Genomic DNA, 16482 nt, shown 5'->3' on the forward strand with positions numbered 1-16482 from the left:
CAGTACAAGAGTGCTAGGGGGAAAGGCTTAAGGAATGAGACCATAACCAGATTTGATAGTGATCATATCAATTTTACTTATATTTCAACTCTTACTATTCCCTGTTGTCTCCTTTCTGCCCTTTGCTAAATAACCTATATCCCTCAATATTTCTAACAGTCCATAGAGAGATAGGTGGCATTTTCCACAATTGACAGGTAAGGGATAAGAGATAAAGTGAATAACAAATGTACATTAAAGGCACTTAGTAAACAGATCTCCCCATTCCTAACCATTCATCTGCTCTACTGGCTTGTGTACTAAGAGCATACCCATACCAAAATGTCTTGAGGGCATCCAAAGGGAGAACATTGGGCTAAATTCCTTTGTTCATTTGTATCTCTCCTGTTATTTGCTGACATGTTTTTCAGAAAGAACCGTATTTGCTTTGCGAAAACAAGCTTTTAATATACTTTATATATACTTTATAGTTTAACCTACATGATGTAGGCATTTCCAGGGACACAACAATCTCCACCTGGGATTTAAAAAAAGACTTTTGTTCCTTTTCTTTCAACTGCTATCTATTTTATTCCATTTGATTCTGCTTAGAATGTTACCCTGGCAAATCTCGACTCAGCACCTTGACCTCTGAAGAAATGCTGTTTTACATACCACTTCAAGAGTGACTAGTGGGTTCTTTTCTGTGCAATATAACTGCATTAAAGCTTAGTCTAGGATTTTTTTAAAGTGACCAAAGTAATCCTACAAAGCATTATGATTTGAGCTGCATAATAAACATTATTAGCTCTGACCTATCAGGTACATCTTAGTTTTTAAATTTGTTGTTTCACATTGTTTCAGTGCCAGGTCCCATTTTTCACATCTTGACATTCTTCAGATCTCAGAGTTCATCAAAATCAGGTGTACCCTGTTCTTGCTGCAGTTCAAGGAGAGCTGCTTCATTAATAAAATTGGTGTATGCTGAACCTTGAGTTAAAATATAAATTTAATTTTTAAAAGCCAAACTTTAAGCAAAGCTCTTTGTCTCTTGGCTTCTCTTATTTTGGCAAAACTCCCTCAATTCCAGTCATCAGATAATGTGGAGCCCAAGAATTGTAAGGTTGGGTTTTTATGAATAAAGCCACATAACACCCCTCTGCTCCCCAGTATTTTCCAACTTTGAGTTTAAGAAGTTGTACTGTTTTTTCAGTGTTGACATGAGCACAAACGGCTATAGGCTATCATTAGGTTTCTTTGTAAATGAATAAAATGCTCATCTCTTTTCCTTTTATCCAGGCTGGACGTAAAGAAAGAAGTGATGCACTCAATTCTGCAATAGATAAAATGACCAAGAAGACCAGGGACTTGCGTAGACAGGTAATCTGGATGAAAGTGCTGATTGTTTTTCTAAGTTCTCAATTTTGTAGTTTTGATTAAAATCCTAATAAGCACTGGCCTTATATTTTTTTATTGAGAGAAAGGATGGATTTTCACAAGAAAGTGCCTATCTTTGTTTTGTTGCTAATATGCTTCTTAATGGCTAATCAAATTTCATGAAGACATGGGATAATACAGTCTCACTGTGTTGGACTGAATAAGTTAGCTCTAGTGTGAAAGGCATGTACAGGTAGGAAAATAAATTTAAAATGACTTGGAGACCTGTGAAAATAATCCTGAAGGATCTTGTTGTATTGGCTATGTACAATAGAGACAGAAATTTCAGTTATTTATATGACTTGCCCTATACTCATTACACACTTGCAGTTCCCTTTGATCCATGGTGAAATGTTTCCAGTTCCAAATATGGTAGGTATAGAGATATTTGAGGTGCTGAATTTTCTGAGTTAGTAAATACAGAGTAGAGAAATCGAACCTTTTAATGATAAATGACCCCATTAACATTTGGAGTCAAATTGAGTTTTAGTCTTTAAAGAAGTTAGAGTTGATTTTATAAAGCAATGTATTAAGACTTAAGAAGCTGTAATACAGACAATTTTTAAGAGGTAATGGACAGATATTTTATTGCTTATGTCTGATATAAAACAAAATTAAAGATAAAATATATCTTTATTCAATTTCCTTTTGGTGAAGCAGTATCAGAAATGGTTATAAAGAGAACCTTAAGTTTTAAGGTTCATAGTGTGTGAATCCTTTCAGATAAACCAGATAACTCTTTTTTCTCTCTTCTCTTTTTATTTAGCCAATTAGGCTAATTATATATATTCCAAGGCTATGTGCCAGTTCAACCCAGAGCTGCTTTCAGTTCAGCTTTTGTATTATTTAAGTTGTAAGCCTTAGTTTTGTAATTCCCAAGAAAAAAGGATATTGTCTTAAGAACTGAGATTCTGTTGCTGAAATGCTGTAACTGTAGTAATGTAAACCATTGTCTCCATGATCATATGTTTCCTGTATTGCAGATTATGTAACTGCATGGCTTACATGAGGGGTCCTCATGTAAGTGCAGCAAGTCTACCATAAGCTTCATTAGATTTAAGTGTACAAGAGAATAAAAAGCAATCTATTTAATACCTTTTTGGTAGAAATAAAATCAAATTTTTACAATTTAATCATTAGCTCCGCAAAGCTGTCATGGACCACGTTTCAGATTCTTTCCTGGAAACCAATGTTCCACTTTTGGTATTGATTGAAGCTGCAAAGAATGGAAATGAGAAAGAAGTTAAGGAGTATGCCCAAGTTTTCCGTGAACATGCCAACAAATTGATTGAGGTAAGTGAATTAGCAGTTTCATTGACTTGTAGGCAACTTGGTGAAGTGTGGTGAGTTTTAATCACATTATTTAATCAGTTAAAATTTGTAAGGGCTTGCTTAACATACAACATGTTTGAGATGATGGTCTTTCATTATCACTTAACATCTAAGGAAAACTACCATTTTGGTCACTTTACATTAACTATGTACGTTATTAAATACTAACAGTTCCTATCCTAGAAGCCTAACATCTCCACTTAATGCAAATAAAGATAAATCATGACATGACTAGACTCAAAAGATAGGATAGAAAGCAACAATGCCTAAGAACCAGAGCTCAGGAACCACACTGCCTGCGCTTGCATCCTGACAAGTTAACCTAACCTTCCTCAATTGCCATTTCTTGTCTGTAAAATTAGGACACTGATAATATCTATCTTGGGATTATTTTGAGGACCTAAAAAGATGATGTATGTCAAATGCTTAGCTTTATGCCTGAGACATAGACTCAGACCAGTCTTGTTTTAAAAGCAGAGAAACTGAGCCCTGACATGGGGCTAATTAGTTACATTTGCTTGGTAGAAATCTGTATGTTAGTAGTTGGTTTGTAGGGTGGCAAGAAGAAAGAGTGAATCGTGACTTATTTTGCAGGTAAGTTAGGCTTACTGCTCCTTTTGCTAACTGAAATTATGTTACTTAATTTATTCGTTATTGCTGTATTTTGGAAATGGGACGCAAAATAAGCATATATTCAAGTTATTTGATTTTGTAATCTTAATGCAGAACATCTAATACTTGGTAAAGATATTCCATATACCATATGGTAAGCTGGTCATTGTGTAAAAACAGAAAACGGGACCTTATGTAAAATGTGTGTCTCGTACTTTTGAATTTATAGTGATATTAGGCCACGTTTTGTTTTGTTTTTATTTGTTTGTTTTGAAACTGAGTCTTGCTCTGTCGCCCAGGCTGGAGTGCAGTGGGGCAATCTCAGCTGACTGCAATCTCTGCCTCCTGGGTTCAAGCAATTCTCCTGCCTCAGCCTCCTGAGTAGCTGGAATTACAGGCACCCGCCACCATGCCTGGCTAATTTTTTTGTATTTTTTTTTTTTAGTAGAGACGGGGCTGGTCTCAAAACTCCTGACCTCAAGTGATCTACCCGCCTTGGCCTCCCAAAGTGCTAGGATTATAGGCGTGAGCCACTGCGCCTGGCTAGGCCATGTTAATACCATAAAAATTTTCCGAGGAAGACACCAGTAATCACATCGTGCATTACTAATTTTACATCATTTTCTTTGAACAGTAAGTGTTATTCTGACCTGAATTCATTATTTACAGAATACATAGGTCAGTCTGCTATTTAAGTTAATGATTCTGGCATTTGAAACTAAAATTAGAAGACTTTGATTTTATGTCTCCATTAAGCATAATCTTGTTCACAATAGTCACATGACAGCATGAGGTATAACTTCCAGATACACACAGATTGCGCTCAGGAAGCCAGTCTCTTGTAAGTAGCATACATATTAGAAAGTTCTTCCGCATGGTAGGAAGCAAGGATGCTGCCAGCCCAAGGCCTTGGGTACCAGTGTGGTGAAGGGCTGAGTGTGGCAGCTGAAGAGAGGGCAGTCCTTGTCTGTATTGGAGCATCCTTTATTAGGGCCAGCTGCATTATCCTCTGCCTCTCCAGCCTAAGAGAGCTGACATTTGCTGAGCACCTACTGTGTATCAGCTATGTGCAAGTACAGTGTACTTCCCACAATATTTCTCAGGTAAGGAAACAGGTTTACAGAGGTTAAGTAAGTTGCCTAAGTTCACTTGGCTTACATCCCTCCAATAATGAGCACTGTGCACTCAAGCTCACTGGCTTAGTGGACAGCCTAATACCCCACTGAAGCATTGAGTGGGCCAGGAAGTATTGGAGACCTTGCTCCAGGAGCTTTTTCCAAGCTTATATATTTTATTGTATTTCATTTAATTCTGAACACTACTAACCAAGGCCCCGCCCCCCCCCCCCCCAGAATTGAGAGTTTGGTGTTCCCCATCACAGCTCAGTTCTGACCCCTTTCTAACCTCTCTTCTCTCCACACCCCCACACATTAACTATGCATTAAATGACACATGGCTTTTCATTGCTTGAGGCATAACCATAGGCTTTGTAGTCCCATTCTGCAAACAGTTAAATTACATTTACGGTAATAGAGACGCTAGGATGTATAATTGCATATGTCCATGAAAAGGAAATAAATTTTTAAAGTGTTGTAGAAGCCTCAAATTCCTGACTTATGGCAGAATTTTATTCTTCAGTGACAAGACTTCTCCTCCCCTACCACTTTTGTATTATAATGAAACACTTTGAACTAGTCAGTGACTTGTTTTAAGCAAAGGTAAAATATTTCATTGTGAGTGTTAATTTCTTGACTGCTTCATTTCTTCTTGTTCTAACTGGATTAAATGTCTACAGGCCAACTTTGGTTTTAAGGGCCATTTGCCATTTTCCCTGGGGTGTAAGGGAAGTGAGAGTGCTATATGAAAGTTGGGCAGGGTTGATGGTGATAAGCCTCTGGCAAGAGAGGAGAGGTTCAGACATTGCAGCCACTGAGAAGTCTGCCAGATGTGTTTGGGTTGAGTGCTCCTCTTAAAATACTGCAATACAGTTCTGATGCTAATCACCAGAAGTTAGTGCAGACCCCACAGGTTAAGGGCATGGTCCCCAATAAGATTGCCTTCACTTCACATGTCAGCTGCAAGTTCTGGGGTCCCCAGGCCACCTGTACTTCTGACCAGCCAGGTACAAATCTGAGGGGTTCCTATGACCCACCTCAGATTTCAGTAATCCACTAGAACAACTCATAGAATATTTTATTATAAAGGATACTAATCAGGACCAGCCAAATGAGGAGACACATAGGATGGAGTCTGGGAAGGTCTCAAATACAGAGATTCTATGCCTCTTCCAATGAAATCAAGGTTCATCATCCTCTTGTCACATTGATGTTTCACCAACCAGAAGCTCCACTGAGTTTCAGTGTTCAGAGTTTTTATTGGGGTTTCATTACGGAGGCATGATGATCCAATAATGATATAGTTGAACTCAATCTCCAGTCCCCTTCCCTGAAAGCCCCAGTCCTCTAATCACATGGTTGGCCCCATATCCTGAGGAATCTCCTTAGCATAAACTATCAGGGCTTGCCATGCATGAATAACATTCTTCCATTACTACTGAAATTCCAAAGATTCAGAGGTTTCCTCACAGGAATCCAGGACAAAGACCAGACCAGACAAATTATATAATACCTCCCCATCTTAAAGGTATGTGGAATGCATGATTTTTAGGTAGCTTGACTACACAGGCCAGCTTAGCATGCTGCAGAGTCATAAACACCACCTGGAAGAGGTAAGGCAGGGCAGGTTTGTTTCTGCAGCTTTTTGTCGATCCTTTTTATGGTCGTTACCCAGTGATTTACCACTTGTCTTATTGGGTGCTATTTGCTTTGAGCTTTCCTTTTCCCTAGAGATTCTCTTTTCTGAGTCAAGTTTTTTCTTCTCCGCAGGGAATCTGATCCCATCTCTTCACACCAGAGTGAGTGGTCCTTTCTTGTAGAATCATAGGTTCTTAGTCTGGTGTGTAAATCCCTTTCACTTGTAATCTTTATTGTCATGTAGTCTTTATTGGATCCTTCAGCAGTGGGAAACTCTCCCTCCAGAGACAGCATATTTAACTGGTATGGTAGATTCTCTGGCTGTTAGGGGAGGGGAGTTACAACCTCCTTTTTTTTTTGGAACCTCTCCTGTCCATGTGCTTGCTGATTACACACATGTGAATTAGAAGTACTTTAAACATAAGATAAATCGCCGGGCACGGTGGCCCATGCCTGTAATCCTAACATTTTTGGAGGCGGAGGTGGGCAGATCACTTGAGGTCAGGAGTTCGAGACCAGCCTGGCTACATGGTGAAACCCCATCTCTACCAAAAATACAAAAATTAGCCGGGCATGGTGGCGGGCGCCTGTAATCCCAGCTACTTGCGAGGCAAGGTAGGAGAATTGCTTGAACCCAGGAGGTGGAGGTTGCAGTCAACCGAGGTTGTGCCACTGCACTCCAGCTTGTGTGACAGAGCGAGACGCCGTCTCAAAAAATAAATAAAATAACAACAACCACAAAAACAAAAAACCATAAGATACATATGTGAAAGGAAAATAAATCTTGGGACCCCCAAATCACTAAGCTAAAGGGAAAAGTCAATCTGGGAACTGCTTAAGGCAAACCTGCCTCCCATTCTTTGCAAAGTCATTTCTCTGCTGCGGGGATAAATGCATATCTGATTGATTGCTTCCTTTGGAAAGGGAATCAGAAACTCAAAAGAATGCAGCTGTTTGTCTCTTTATCTACCTATGACCTGGAAGCCCCTTCCCTCCTTCGAGTTGTCCAGCCTTTTAGACAGAACCAGTGTACATCTTACATATATGGATTGATGTCTCATGATTCCCTAAAATGTATAAAACCAAGCTGTGCCCCAAGCACCTTGGGCACAGGACTTCCTGAGGCTGTGTTACAGGCGTGTCCTTAACCTTGGCAAAGTAAATTTTCTTAATTGACTGAGACCTATCTCAGATATTTTGGGTTAACACATACTTACATATTTTCAGGATGTGGTATAGAAAAAGAATATAAAATATGGAAAAAGAATATAAAATAGCTTAGTTTTTTGTTTTTTTTTTTTGTTTTTTTTTTTTTTTTTTGGAGACGGAGTCTTGCTCTGTTGCCCAGGCTGGAGTGCAGTGACATGATCTTGGCTCACTGCAGCCTCTGCCTCCCGGTTTCAAGCGATTCTCTGCCTCAGCCTCTCAAGTTGCTAGGATTACGGGTGCCTGCCGTCACGCCTGGCCATTTTTGTATTTTTAGAAGAGATGGAGTTTCAGCACGTTGGCCAGGCTAGTCTTGAACTCCCAATCTCGATCAAGTGATTCGCCCGCCTCGGCCTCCCAGAGTGCTGGGATTACAGGTGTGAGCCACTGTGCCCGGCCCAGTAATAATTTTTTATATTGCTTGTATGTTGAAATAATTTTTGGTACCTTTTTGCTTTTTTAATGTGCCTACTAAAAAATTTAAAAATTCAGGCTGAGTGCGGTGGATCATGCCTGTAATTCCAGCACTTTGGGAGGCTGAGGCAGGCAGATCCCCTGAGGTCAGGAGTTCGAGACCAGCCTGGCCAACATGGTGAAACTCTGTCTCTACTAAGAATACAAAAATAGCCAGGTGAGGTGGCAGGTGCCTGTAATCCCAGCTACTCGGGAGGCTGAGGCAGGAGAATCACTTGAACCCGGGAGGCGGAGGTTGCAGTAAGCAGAGATCGCGCCACTGCTCTCTCTAGTCTGGGCAATAGAGATAGAGTCCGTCTCAAAATAAATAAATAAATAAATAAAAATAAATTAAAAATTCTTCAGTGGCTCTTGTACTTTTGTTGATCTAGATGATTTCCCTGAGCCTTTTAGAGGGTCATTTTTGTCCCAGCTCTCCTCTGAATGCCCTTCACTCAAGGCCAGCCCTCACGGAACACCTGTTCCAGGGTCTGGGGATGAGGGTAGAGCAGTGGAGGCTGTCATCATTCCGGAAGGAGACTGCCCAGTGTATCCCAGGATGCCTTCAGCCTTTTGGGCAGCAGCCTCACTTTGTGATGCCCATTGAGCTCACAGTTGGTCAGCATCCCTAGGCTTTCCATACATAGGTGCTGCTGCTCAGTGTCATCATGTTCGTTCCTATCAGCGTGGATGTGGGTGGGTGTTTGGCTCTATGTATGGCTTTGAAACTCACCTAGTATAACCTTATATTCCATCTCATGTTCTGTCCTATCAGGATTCCTGCTGCATTGTTCCACATATTATTGGCTGCCCCCTTCCATTTGTGTCCTTTCTTTAAAATAAAATATCTTTTCTCCTTTTATCCAACCTGATGTTTTATTTTTATTTTATTTATTTATTATTTTTTCTTATTTAATTATTTTTTTAAATTTATTTATTTATTTTTGAGATGGAGTCTCTCTCTGTCACCCAGGCTGGAGTGCAGTGGTGCAATCTCGGCTCACTGCAACCTCCACCTCCCAGATTCAAGTGATTCTCCTGCCTCAGCCTCCTGATTAGCTGGGATTACAGACACGTGCCACCACGCCCACGTAATTTTTGTATTTTTAGTAGAGATGGGGTTTCACCATGTTGGTCAGGCTGGTCTCGAACTCCTGACCTCGTGATCTGCCCACCTCGGCCTCCCAAAGTGCTGAGATTACAGGCGTGAGCCACCGCGCCTGGCCTATTTATTTTTTTTGAGACAGAGTCTTGTTCTGTCACTTAGGCTGGAGTGCAGTGGCATGATCTCTGCTCACTGCAGCCTTCGCCTCCCGGTTCAAGCAATTCTCCCTGCCTCAGCCTCCCAAGTAGCTGGGATTACAGGCACCCACCACCCTGCCTGGCTAATTTTTGTAGTTTTTAGTAGAGATGGGGTTTTACCATGTTGGCCAGGCTGGTCTCGAACTCCTGACCTCAGGTGATCCACCCGCCTCAGCCTCCCAAAGTGCTAGGATTACAGGTGTGAGCCACCATGCCTGGCCTCTGATGTTTAAAAAATGTTGCCTAAGATTAGGCATAATGTAGAGCCTTTACTTTTCTTTCTTTTTCTTTTCTTTTTTTTTTTTTTGAGACAAGGACTCACTTTGTCACCTAGGCTGGTGTGCAGTGACACAATCATGGCTCACTGAAGCCTTGACCTCCCAGGCTCAGATGATTCTCCCATCTCAGCCTCCTGAGTAGCTGGGGCCACAGGTGCACCACCATGCCTCACTAATTTTTTTCATTTTTTGCAGAGATGGGGTTTTGCCATGTTGTGCAGGCTGTTCTCAAACTCAAGTGATCCTTCCACCTTGGCCTCCCAAAGTGCTGAGATTACAAGTGTGAGCCACTGTGCCTGGTCTACTTGGTTTCTGTGGCCACCTCCCTAGTCTGCACTGCCATCTCTCACTGGGCTTCTGTAGCAGCCTCCTAATTATGATTATGATTATGATAATTATTTTCTAGCACTAACCCTGTCCCTCCCCTGACCCACCCATCCTGTGGCTTCTAGGTAAGCCTGGAATAATATTCAAAAATCCAGATTCTCAACCATGGCCCCTAAGTTTCCCTGCCTACAATTGCCTTTCGTCCTGTGTCTCCCTTGCTGAATGACTTCTGCCATAGTTGACTAGTTTTCATCTTTGACCATACCTAAACATGTCACCACCTGTGCCCTCTACCCACATGTCACTTCTGTAGAGAAACTTTCCTGGAACGCTTATCCCCTCCATTGCATCCTCTAGCAGTCATTTTTTCATTCACCAGTTTTACATCCTTTGTAGTGCTTCTTACTATCTGAAACTATTGAATTTATTTTCTTATTTGTCTGGCTCCCACCCCATACTCCAAAAGAATATAAGTTATCTGAGGACATGGGCCAAGAATAGTACCTAGAATATAGTAGGTGCTCAGCAACTACTAGATGAGGGAACCTATTGGTTCTCAAAGTTAATAAACATTAGAGTTGCCCAGGTGCTCAACATTCAGATTCCTGGGCTACCACCCAGCCCCCTCCCCAAGATTCTGATTCAGTGGGCTGAAGACTATACTTTAGAAATGCAGAGCTCTACATTATGACTGATCGTCCTTGTTAGTGGACTTTGTCTTATTCTGAAGTATCTGTAACATTTGCACAAAAGAGCATTGTAATGCATCTTGCATATATACCCAGTGTGCACAAGGGGAATGAACTGGGAAAACTTGTGGGATGTGGAGATGGTGGGAAAAATTTGGAGATTTTTTTTGAAAAGGTTAACTGACATTGATTTGAGCAGTTTTTTGGGGGGGGGGGGGTGGTGGGAGTGGCTAGAATGAAGCTTTCAAAAACCTGTAGCAAACTTCCTGTATTTGAGGGAGAAGAAAATTGTAACAAAATTCTTAAAATAAGTATTTATAGATTTCTTAGTATGTCCTGGTCACAGTTCTGGACATTAGGAATATAGTAGTGAATACAACAATAATCTCTACTCACATAAAGATTATCTTGTACTAAATATGTATTTATATAATGTATATATTTTTTACAATGTAGTAGAAATTGTACTGAGGTGATACGTGCAAGTTGTCCATTTTATCAGCGTTTGAAATGAAAGTTGAACAAAAGCTGTTATTTCAGTAGCATTTTAATACATGACCAAAACAAATTTGGGGCAGATGTGTTGACTCTTGCTAACTTGGTTTTTGGAAATCTTATCTGTTGCTTTGATAGAAATACTTTTCTCCCAGACCAAATAAAATAGTATAAAAAGGTTATGCTTTAATCTGGAGTTTCACATAAAGTTGCTTCAAATATATGAATAGTTCCTGAGTAGTATTAGGGCTAACACCCACTCAGAAGTGGAAGTGTTTTATGATGCCTTGTGTGTATATCACACTATGGAAATAAGATTCGTTTCAAGAATAAAAACCACATATTGACTATTGAGGTTTTATCGACAGAAGTAAATTCCTCTAGTCCCCCTGTGTATACACAGTGTCAGGGAGTCTGTGTGGTGCAGGCTGCCTATTGGATCTTTATTATTTTTTGAGATGTGGTTCTTGCTTTTTTGCCCACACTGGTCTCAAACTCCTGGCCTCAAGCTATCCTCCCTCCTCAGCCTCCCAGGTAGCTAGGACTACAGGTGCACATCACTGTGCCCAGTTCCGGGTCCTTATTTTAATAAGAATCTTTTGTGATTTTACTTAAAAGCAAATAGCAGAATATTCGCCATGAGATCTCTCTTAACTGTTATTTTCTGAGGGTCTGGCTGGGACCTGTGACCGCCTCATACTGCACTTCTCAGTGGAATCTGGTAACTCCCTGCATGGTATTGAAGCCACTTCTCTTGTGTGAAGGGTGCATAGATGTTGTTTATCCTCAAGGCCAGTGAGTAAGGGGAGCAGGAGCCAGAGGGCCGGTATTGGTAGGCTGGATGGCTCTTCCCTTTACCATTTTCTTCTGTTCTGGAGCGTAGCATAGCACTGAGGGCATTTCTTTCATCTGTTTATAAAATAACATGGCCTTTCAAGGCCATGGTAAGGATAACACCTTTTATACTCACCCCTTTCTCCCCTATCAAGTTCATGATTTCTTTATGTTGCTCTTCAATTTAAAGTGTACTGAGGTGAAGAATTTATTCGCTATCAGAAATATTAACCTTTTTGTCAATAACGCAGTAACCATGTGTCCTTTTTAATTGCTTCATTCCTTGCCCACCTCCTTTGGCTGTGAGCAGCTTAAACAGCTAAAGAGCATTGTTTTACCTTTTATTTTGCTCTCTTCTGAGTACATTTTCAATTTTGTGAATTGAGAGAGTGGCATAGGGAAAATGCCATTAATGAAATCCTGCCTATAAAAATGATATATTATTCATATGATATATACAGCTGATTGTGTTTCATCCTTTCCCCGCTGCTACCAGTAACTTCAGTCCAAAATCCTTTCCCCTCAGCTCCAGACCTTGTATTAAAATGTGGCTGTTATTCTAATGAATTTGCTACAATAAGATTCTATTCCATGGACTACCTTGTGAATTAAGAACCAAAAAGTGAATGTAACTGGCATGCTTTTGAGCTGTTACCTATACCTCACACCGCACCCCCCCCCCCGCCCCCGCCCAGCACACACAGTATTTCCCATTATCTGGAACTTCATAGGCTATGGCTTTATTGGTTTGAAATGTATATTTTAACTGCAAATTGGATGATCTGCATTATAACTTTTATTCCGTAGTATGCTGATAATATGTGGTAAAGTGGCCTTGAAAAAGGCTCTGTAAGGAGCATTTGAATTAAACACTGACCTGACGTGACTACCTGTGACATCTTGGGTATTTTCTCAGTACTGTAGGCTGATATTCTGGCAAAAAGTAAATTTTAAATGAAGCTTCCGTTTTCTCAGATTATGGAATGTTTTCACGAGAGAAGTTAGCTGTCCTTGGGGAGAATGCTGACCTTGGATTCCAGAATTCTAAGCATACTAGCTTGATTTTTCTCACATATTCAAGGGTTTGTAAGTTCAGACCCTTACTTTTGTTTGAGACAAAATTGTCTTACATGTGTTCTATTTTTAACACTTTGACCAAAAATAAGCTTTTTAGGCAGAATTTAACTACCTCGTCACATTATGGGATGATCAAGCAAAGGCAGTTGGATGAATCTTGTTCTCAAGGGGCATCAGGATTCTTCTTTTCTCTTGGAGCATTGGTAGGCATGACTAAAGAAGCACTCTGCCCAACCTTTGCTCTGTTCCAGAAAAGAGATGCAGTTTGGATACAGCTTTTGATACAGTTTGGATATTTGTCCCTGCCCAAATCTCATGTTAAATTGTAATCTCCAGGGACCTAGTGGGAGGTGTTGGATCAAGGTGTTTGGATCTGTCATAGCTGGTGCTGTCTTTGTGATAGTGAGTTCTTATGAGATCTGGTCATTTAAAAGTGTGTGGCACCTTCCTCCCCCACTCCCCCCCACCCCTTCTCTTGCTCTTCGTCTTACCGTGTGATATGTCTGCTCCCACCTTTGCCTTGCACCATGATTGGAAATTTCCTGAGGCCTCCTCAGAAGCAGGTGCTACTATGCTTTCTGTACAGCCTGCAGAACTGTGAGCCAATTAAACCTCTTTTCTTATAAATTACCCAATCCCAGGTATTTCTTTATAGCAATGCAAGAATGGCCTAATACAGCCTTCTTGTTTCCTCATCAGTAGAGCTGATGGATTAATGTTTAGACAGTACCTTTGCTAGCTTTACTTATAAATTATTCACACACTTAGGTAGACTAGAAGTAGAGAACTTTAAAAGTGGTTCATATAATACCATGTGAATGGAAATGATTACAAGATCATCTGAGTGGTGATCTGCACCACTGCACTCCAGCCTGTGTGACAGAGTGAGACCCTGTCTTAAAAAAAAAAAAAAAACAAGTTATCCTAAAGCTTTACTACGACACGTCTAAGTGTGGATTTCTTTTTATTTGCCCCATTTGGAATTTGTCTTCCCAAGTCTGAAAATGATATTTCATCCCTTCTGAAAAACATTCAGCCATTATCTCTTTCAGCATTGTCTTTCCCATCATTCTCTCTGTTCTTTCTTTGAAATTCTTGGTAGTTAAATAGTAGACTTTCTCAGTTTATCTTGCATGTCTCTTAAATTCTTTTGTGGTTTCCACATTTTCCATAAGATGAAAATATCTTGGTTTTTCTAAAGAATTTCCTCATTTTGACTTTCTAGGTTACTAATTCTCTTTTCAGTAGAGTTTAAGTCAATATCACTTTAAATTTCTAGAAGTGGTAAAAATTACTACTTTTTTCTTGAACTTCTATTTTGATCCTTTTCAAATCTGCCTAATTATTTTTGAGTGTCTTTTTCCTTATCTGTACTCTTCTGTTAACATAAATATATTTTTTAAATTGCATTTTCGATCATTTGAGTATTGCGTTATTATGGATCTGATTACACAGGTGGTGGTTTTGCTTATTCTTGCCCAAGACAGCTCATTTCCTTGTATACTTTTGTTTTTGTTTTTTTAATTTGTGAGTTCACATTCCTGGAGTTTTATTGTGGGAATTCTTTGAGGCCTGTGTTTAGCTTACCTTCCATGAGGTAAAATTTTCATTTATATTTGCTTCTGCCACCTGCTTAGAGGTACTACTAATACATAACCTCTTAAATGTAAAAGTTTTCTGAACCATATACATAACATAATTTCTATACCTAAACCTCTGCCAGCTTTTGATTAGAATTTGGAGTGGGGTATAGTGGCTTTTTCTTCTTTTCCTCCCTGAGCGAATGCTTAGACTGAGAAATACCCTACTCTTTCCATGGTGACTTTCTTGATCACTCTTAGGGTTGATCACTTACTAGGGTTGTTGCCTTTTGCCTGTTCCAGCTCTGTGCAGTCTCTGATCTGAGTCATCTACCTTGAGAGGACCCTGGCCTTGGCCCATTAAAACCCAAGTTCTCATCATGAAATGGTACCTCCCTGCAAAACCCCCCACCACCAACCAGAGGAAACACTGTTTTGGCTGATTGCTTACTTCTCTGAAGTTCTCCTTTCTCTTTTCTAGCCTCTGAGAATTTCTCTTAATTTTTCACCTGCTTAGCTCTGCATTAAAAATTGAAAAAGCATTATTAAAGCATAATCTGTATACCATAAAATTAACCATTTTAAGTGTACAATTCAGATTTTGGTAAGTTTACAGAACTGTGCACCCATCACCACAATCTAGTTGTAGAATTTTTCTATTATCCATGCATACTTCATTTTTCAGTATTGTAAGATACCTTGTTTCTCCTAATAAGATCACCAACACCTTTCCCTGGAAATTGGAAAGGTAGGGGCTTATCATCATTTCCCCTGTGGGTTTGGAAGTAGTTGTTAAAAACTTATTGAGTGCCTCTGAAATGTTATGACCTGCATTTGGGACTTTTACTTTACGTACGGCAAGTTTGTAAAAGTTGAGTTTTTGATTTTATTGTTATTTTTGACTTTTAGACATTCAGATCATTTTAAAGAAGAGAACTCGGGTGCTAGCTTGGCCCAGGGGCACAGGGGAAGAGATGAATGTTTTGAGCTCTGTTCCTTTGGGCTGCTACTGCGTTGGTGGGTCATTATTTAGACTTAAAAGCTCCCTGTCCCACATCTCTTCTCACTTGCTTACTCCTACAACAGGTATAAACTGTTATGAGAGTCAGTCATTAATTTATTATCAAGAACAAAAAGAAATCTTATCTTGTCTTCCTACAAACATTCCAGGATAAGAGGAACTCAGCCAAATAGGAAGCCAGGAGCAGTTAAGGAAGTGGGAAACAACTTGTGTTTGACTTCAGTAAATCACAAATCTATGTATAATAGAGAAAAATAGTCATTATGGTTACAGAAGGAGCAGGATTGAAATAAAGTCATAATGGGATTTTTTCCTAAATGAAACTTCATTTAACAAATTTTATGTAAGTAAAGATCATCCATCGTGGAGTAAAGGTAGAGCCTTCCTAAAAGACTGAAAAAGTTGTCTGTCATGTACAGATGTCTAATCTGTTGATCTGACACAGGGGGGCTGTGAGTCATTTCCTCAACAGCTCAGATTTGAGCTTGGGTTTTCCTGAAACCAGCAAAACCCAAGGCCGATTGTTTAAATGTTTTCTGAAACCTGCTCTTCCGCAAGGTCCAAACTTCCACACAGTAGGCACAGATGGTACAAAAGAGGGCTGCCTGATCTCAAACTAGTGGTTGTGGTGTCAGTCTTAGCCTACCTCTTCGAATAGTGGGAATCAGAGACATTTTAGTTGTTAATACAAGTAACTGTGGTAGGAAAGATAATAATTTATTCTCCTAACAAATCCAGAGATACTTCTCACTGTTCTACAAAGTCTTGGCTCTGCTGGGTTCTCTGTGGAAGTTAACTGCTCCAAGTGTTTTTCTTTTCTCTTCTCTTCTCTTCCGCTCCCCTCCCCTCTTCTCTTCTCTTCTCTTTTCTCTTTCTTGAGAGAGTCTCGCTCTGTTGTCCAGGCTGGAGTGCAGTGGCGCCATCTCAGCTCACTTCAACCTCCACCTCCTGGGTTCAAGCAATTCTTATGCCTCAGCCTCCCAAGCAGCTGGGATTACAGGGGCGTGCCACCACGCTGGGCCAATTTTTGTATTTTTAGTAGAGGTGAGGTTTCACTATGTGGCCAGGGGCGGGTCTCCCAACTCCTGGCCTCAAGCAGTCCGCCCA

At 40.2% G+C, this 16482-nt stretch overlaps 1 protein-coding gene across 5 annotated transcripts in view; it reads left to right on the forward strand.

Annotated features, from left to right (window-relative positions):
• The window catches only part of CTNNA1 (catenin alpha 1), a 177615-nt gene that overhangs the window by 127455 nt on the left and 33678 nt on the right, over positions 1 to 16482 (forward strand). For all 5 annotated transcript variants that reach the window (XM_009449743.4, XM_016953900.3, XM_054685210.2 and 2 more), the window contains 2 exons: positions 1279 to 1359; positions 2557 to 2709. In XM_009449743.4, coding sequence (XP_009448018.1) covers positions 1279 to 1359; positions 2557 to 2709 — 234 coding nt within the window. The remainder of the gene's footprint in view (positions 1 to 1278; positions 1360 to 2556; positions 2710 to 16482) is intronic.

Source organism: Pan troglodytes, chromosome 4, assembly GCF_028858775.2.
Source record: "Pan troglodytes isolate AG18354 chromosome 4, NHGRI_mPanTro3-v2.0_pri, whole genome shotgun sequence".
In the NCBI taxonomy this organism is placed as follows: Eukaryota; Metazoa; Chordata; class Mammalia; order Primates; family Hominidae; genus Pan; species Pan troglodytes.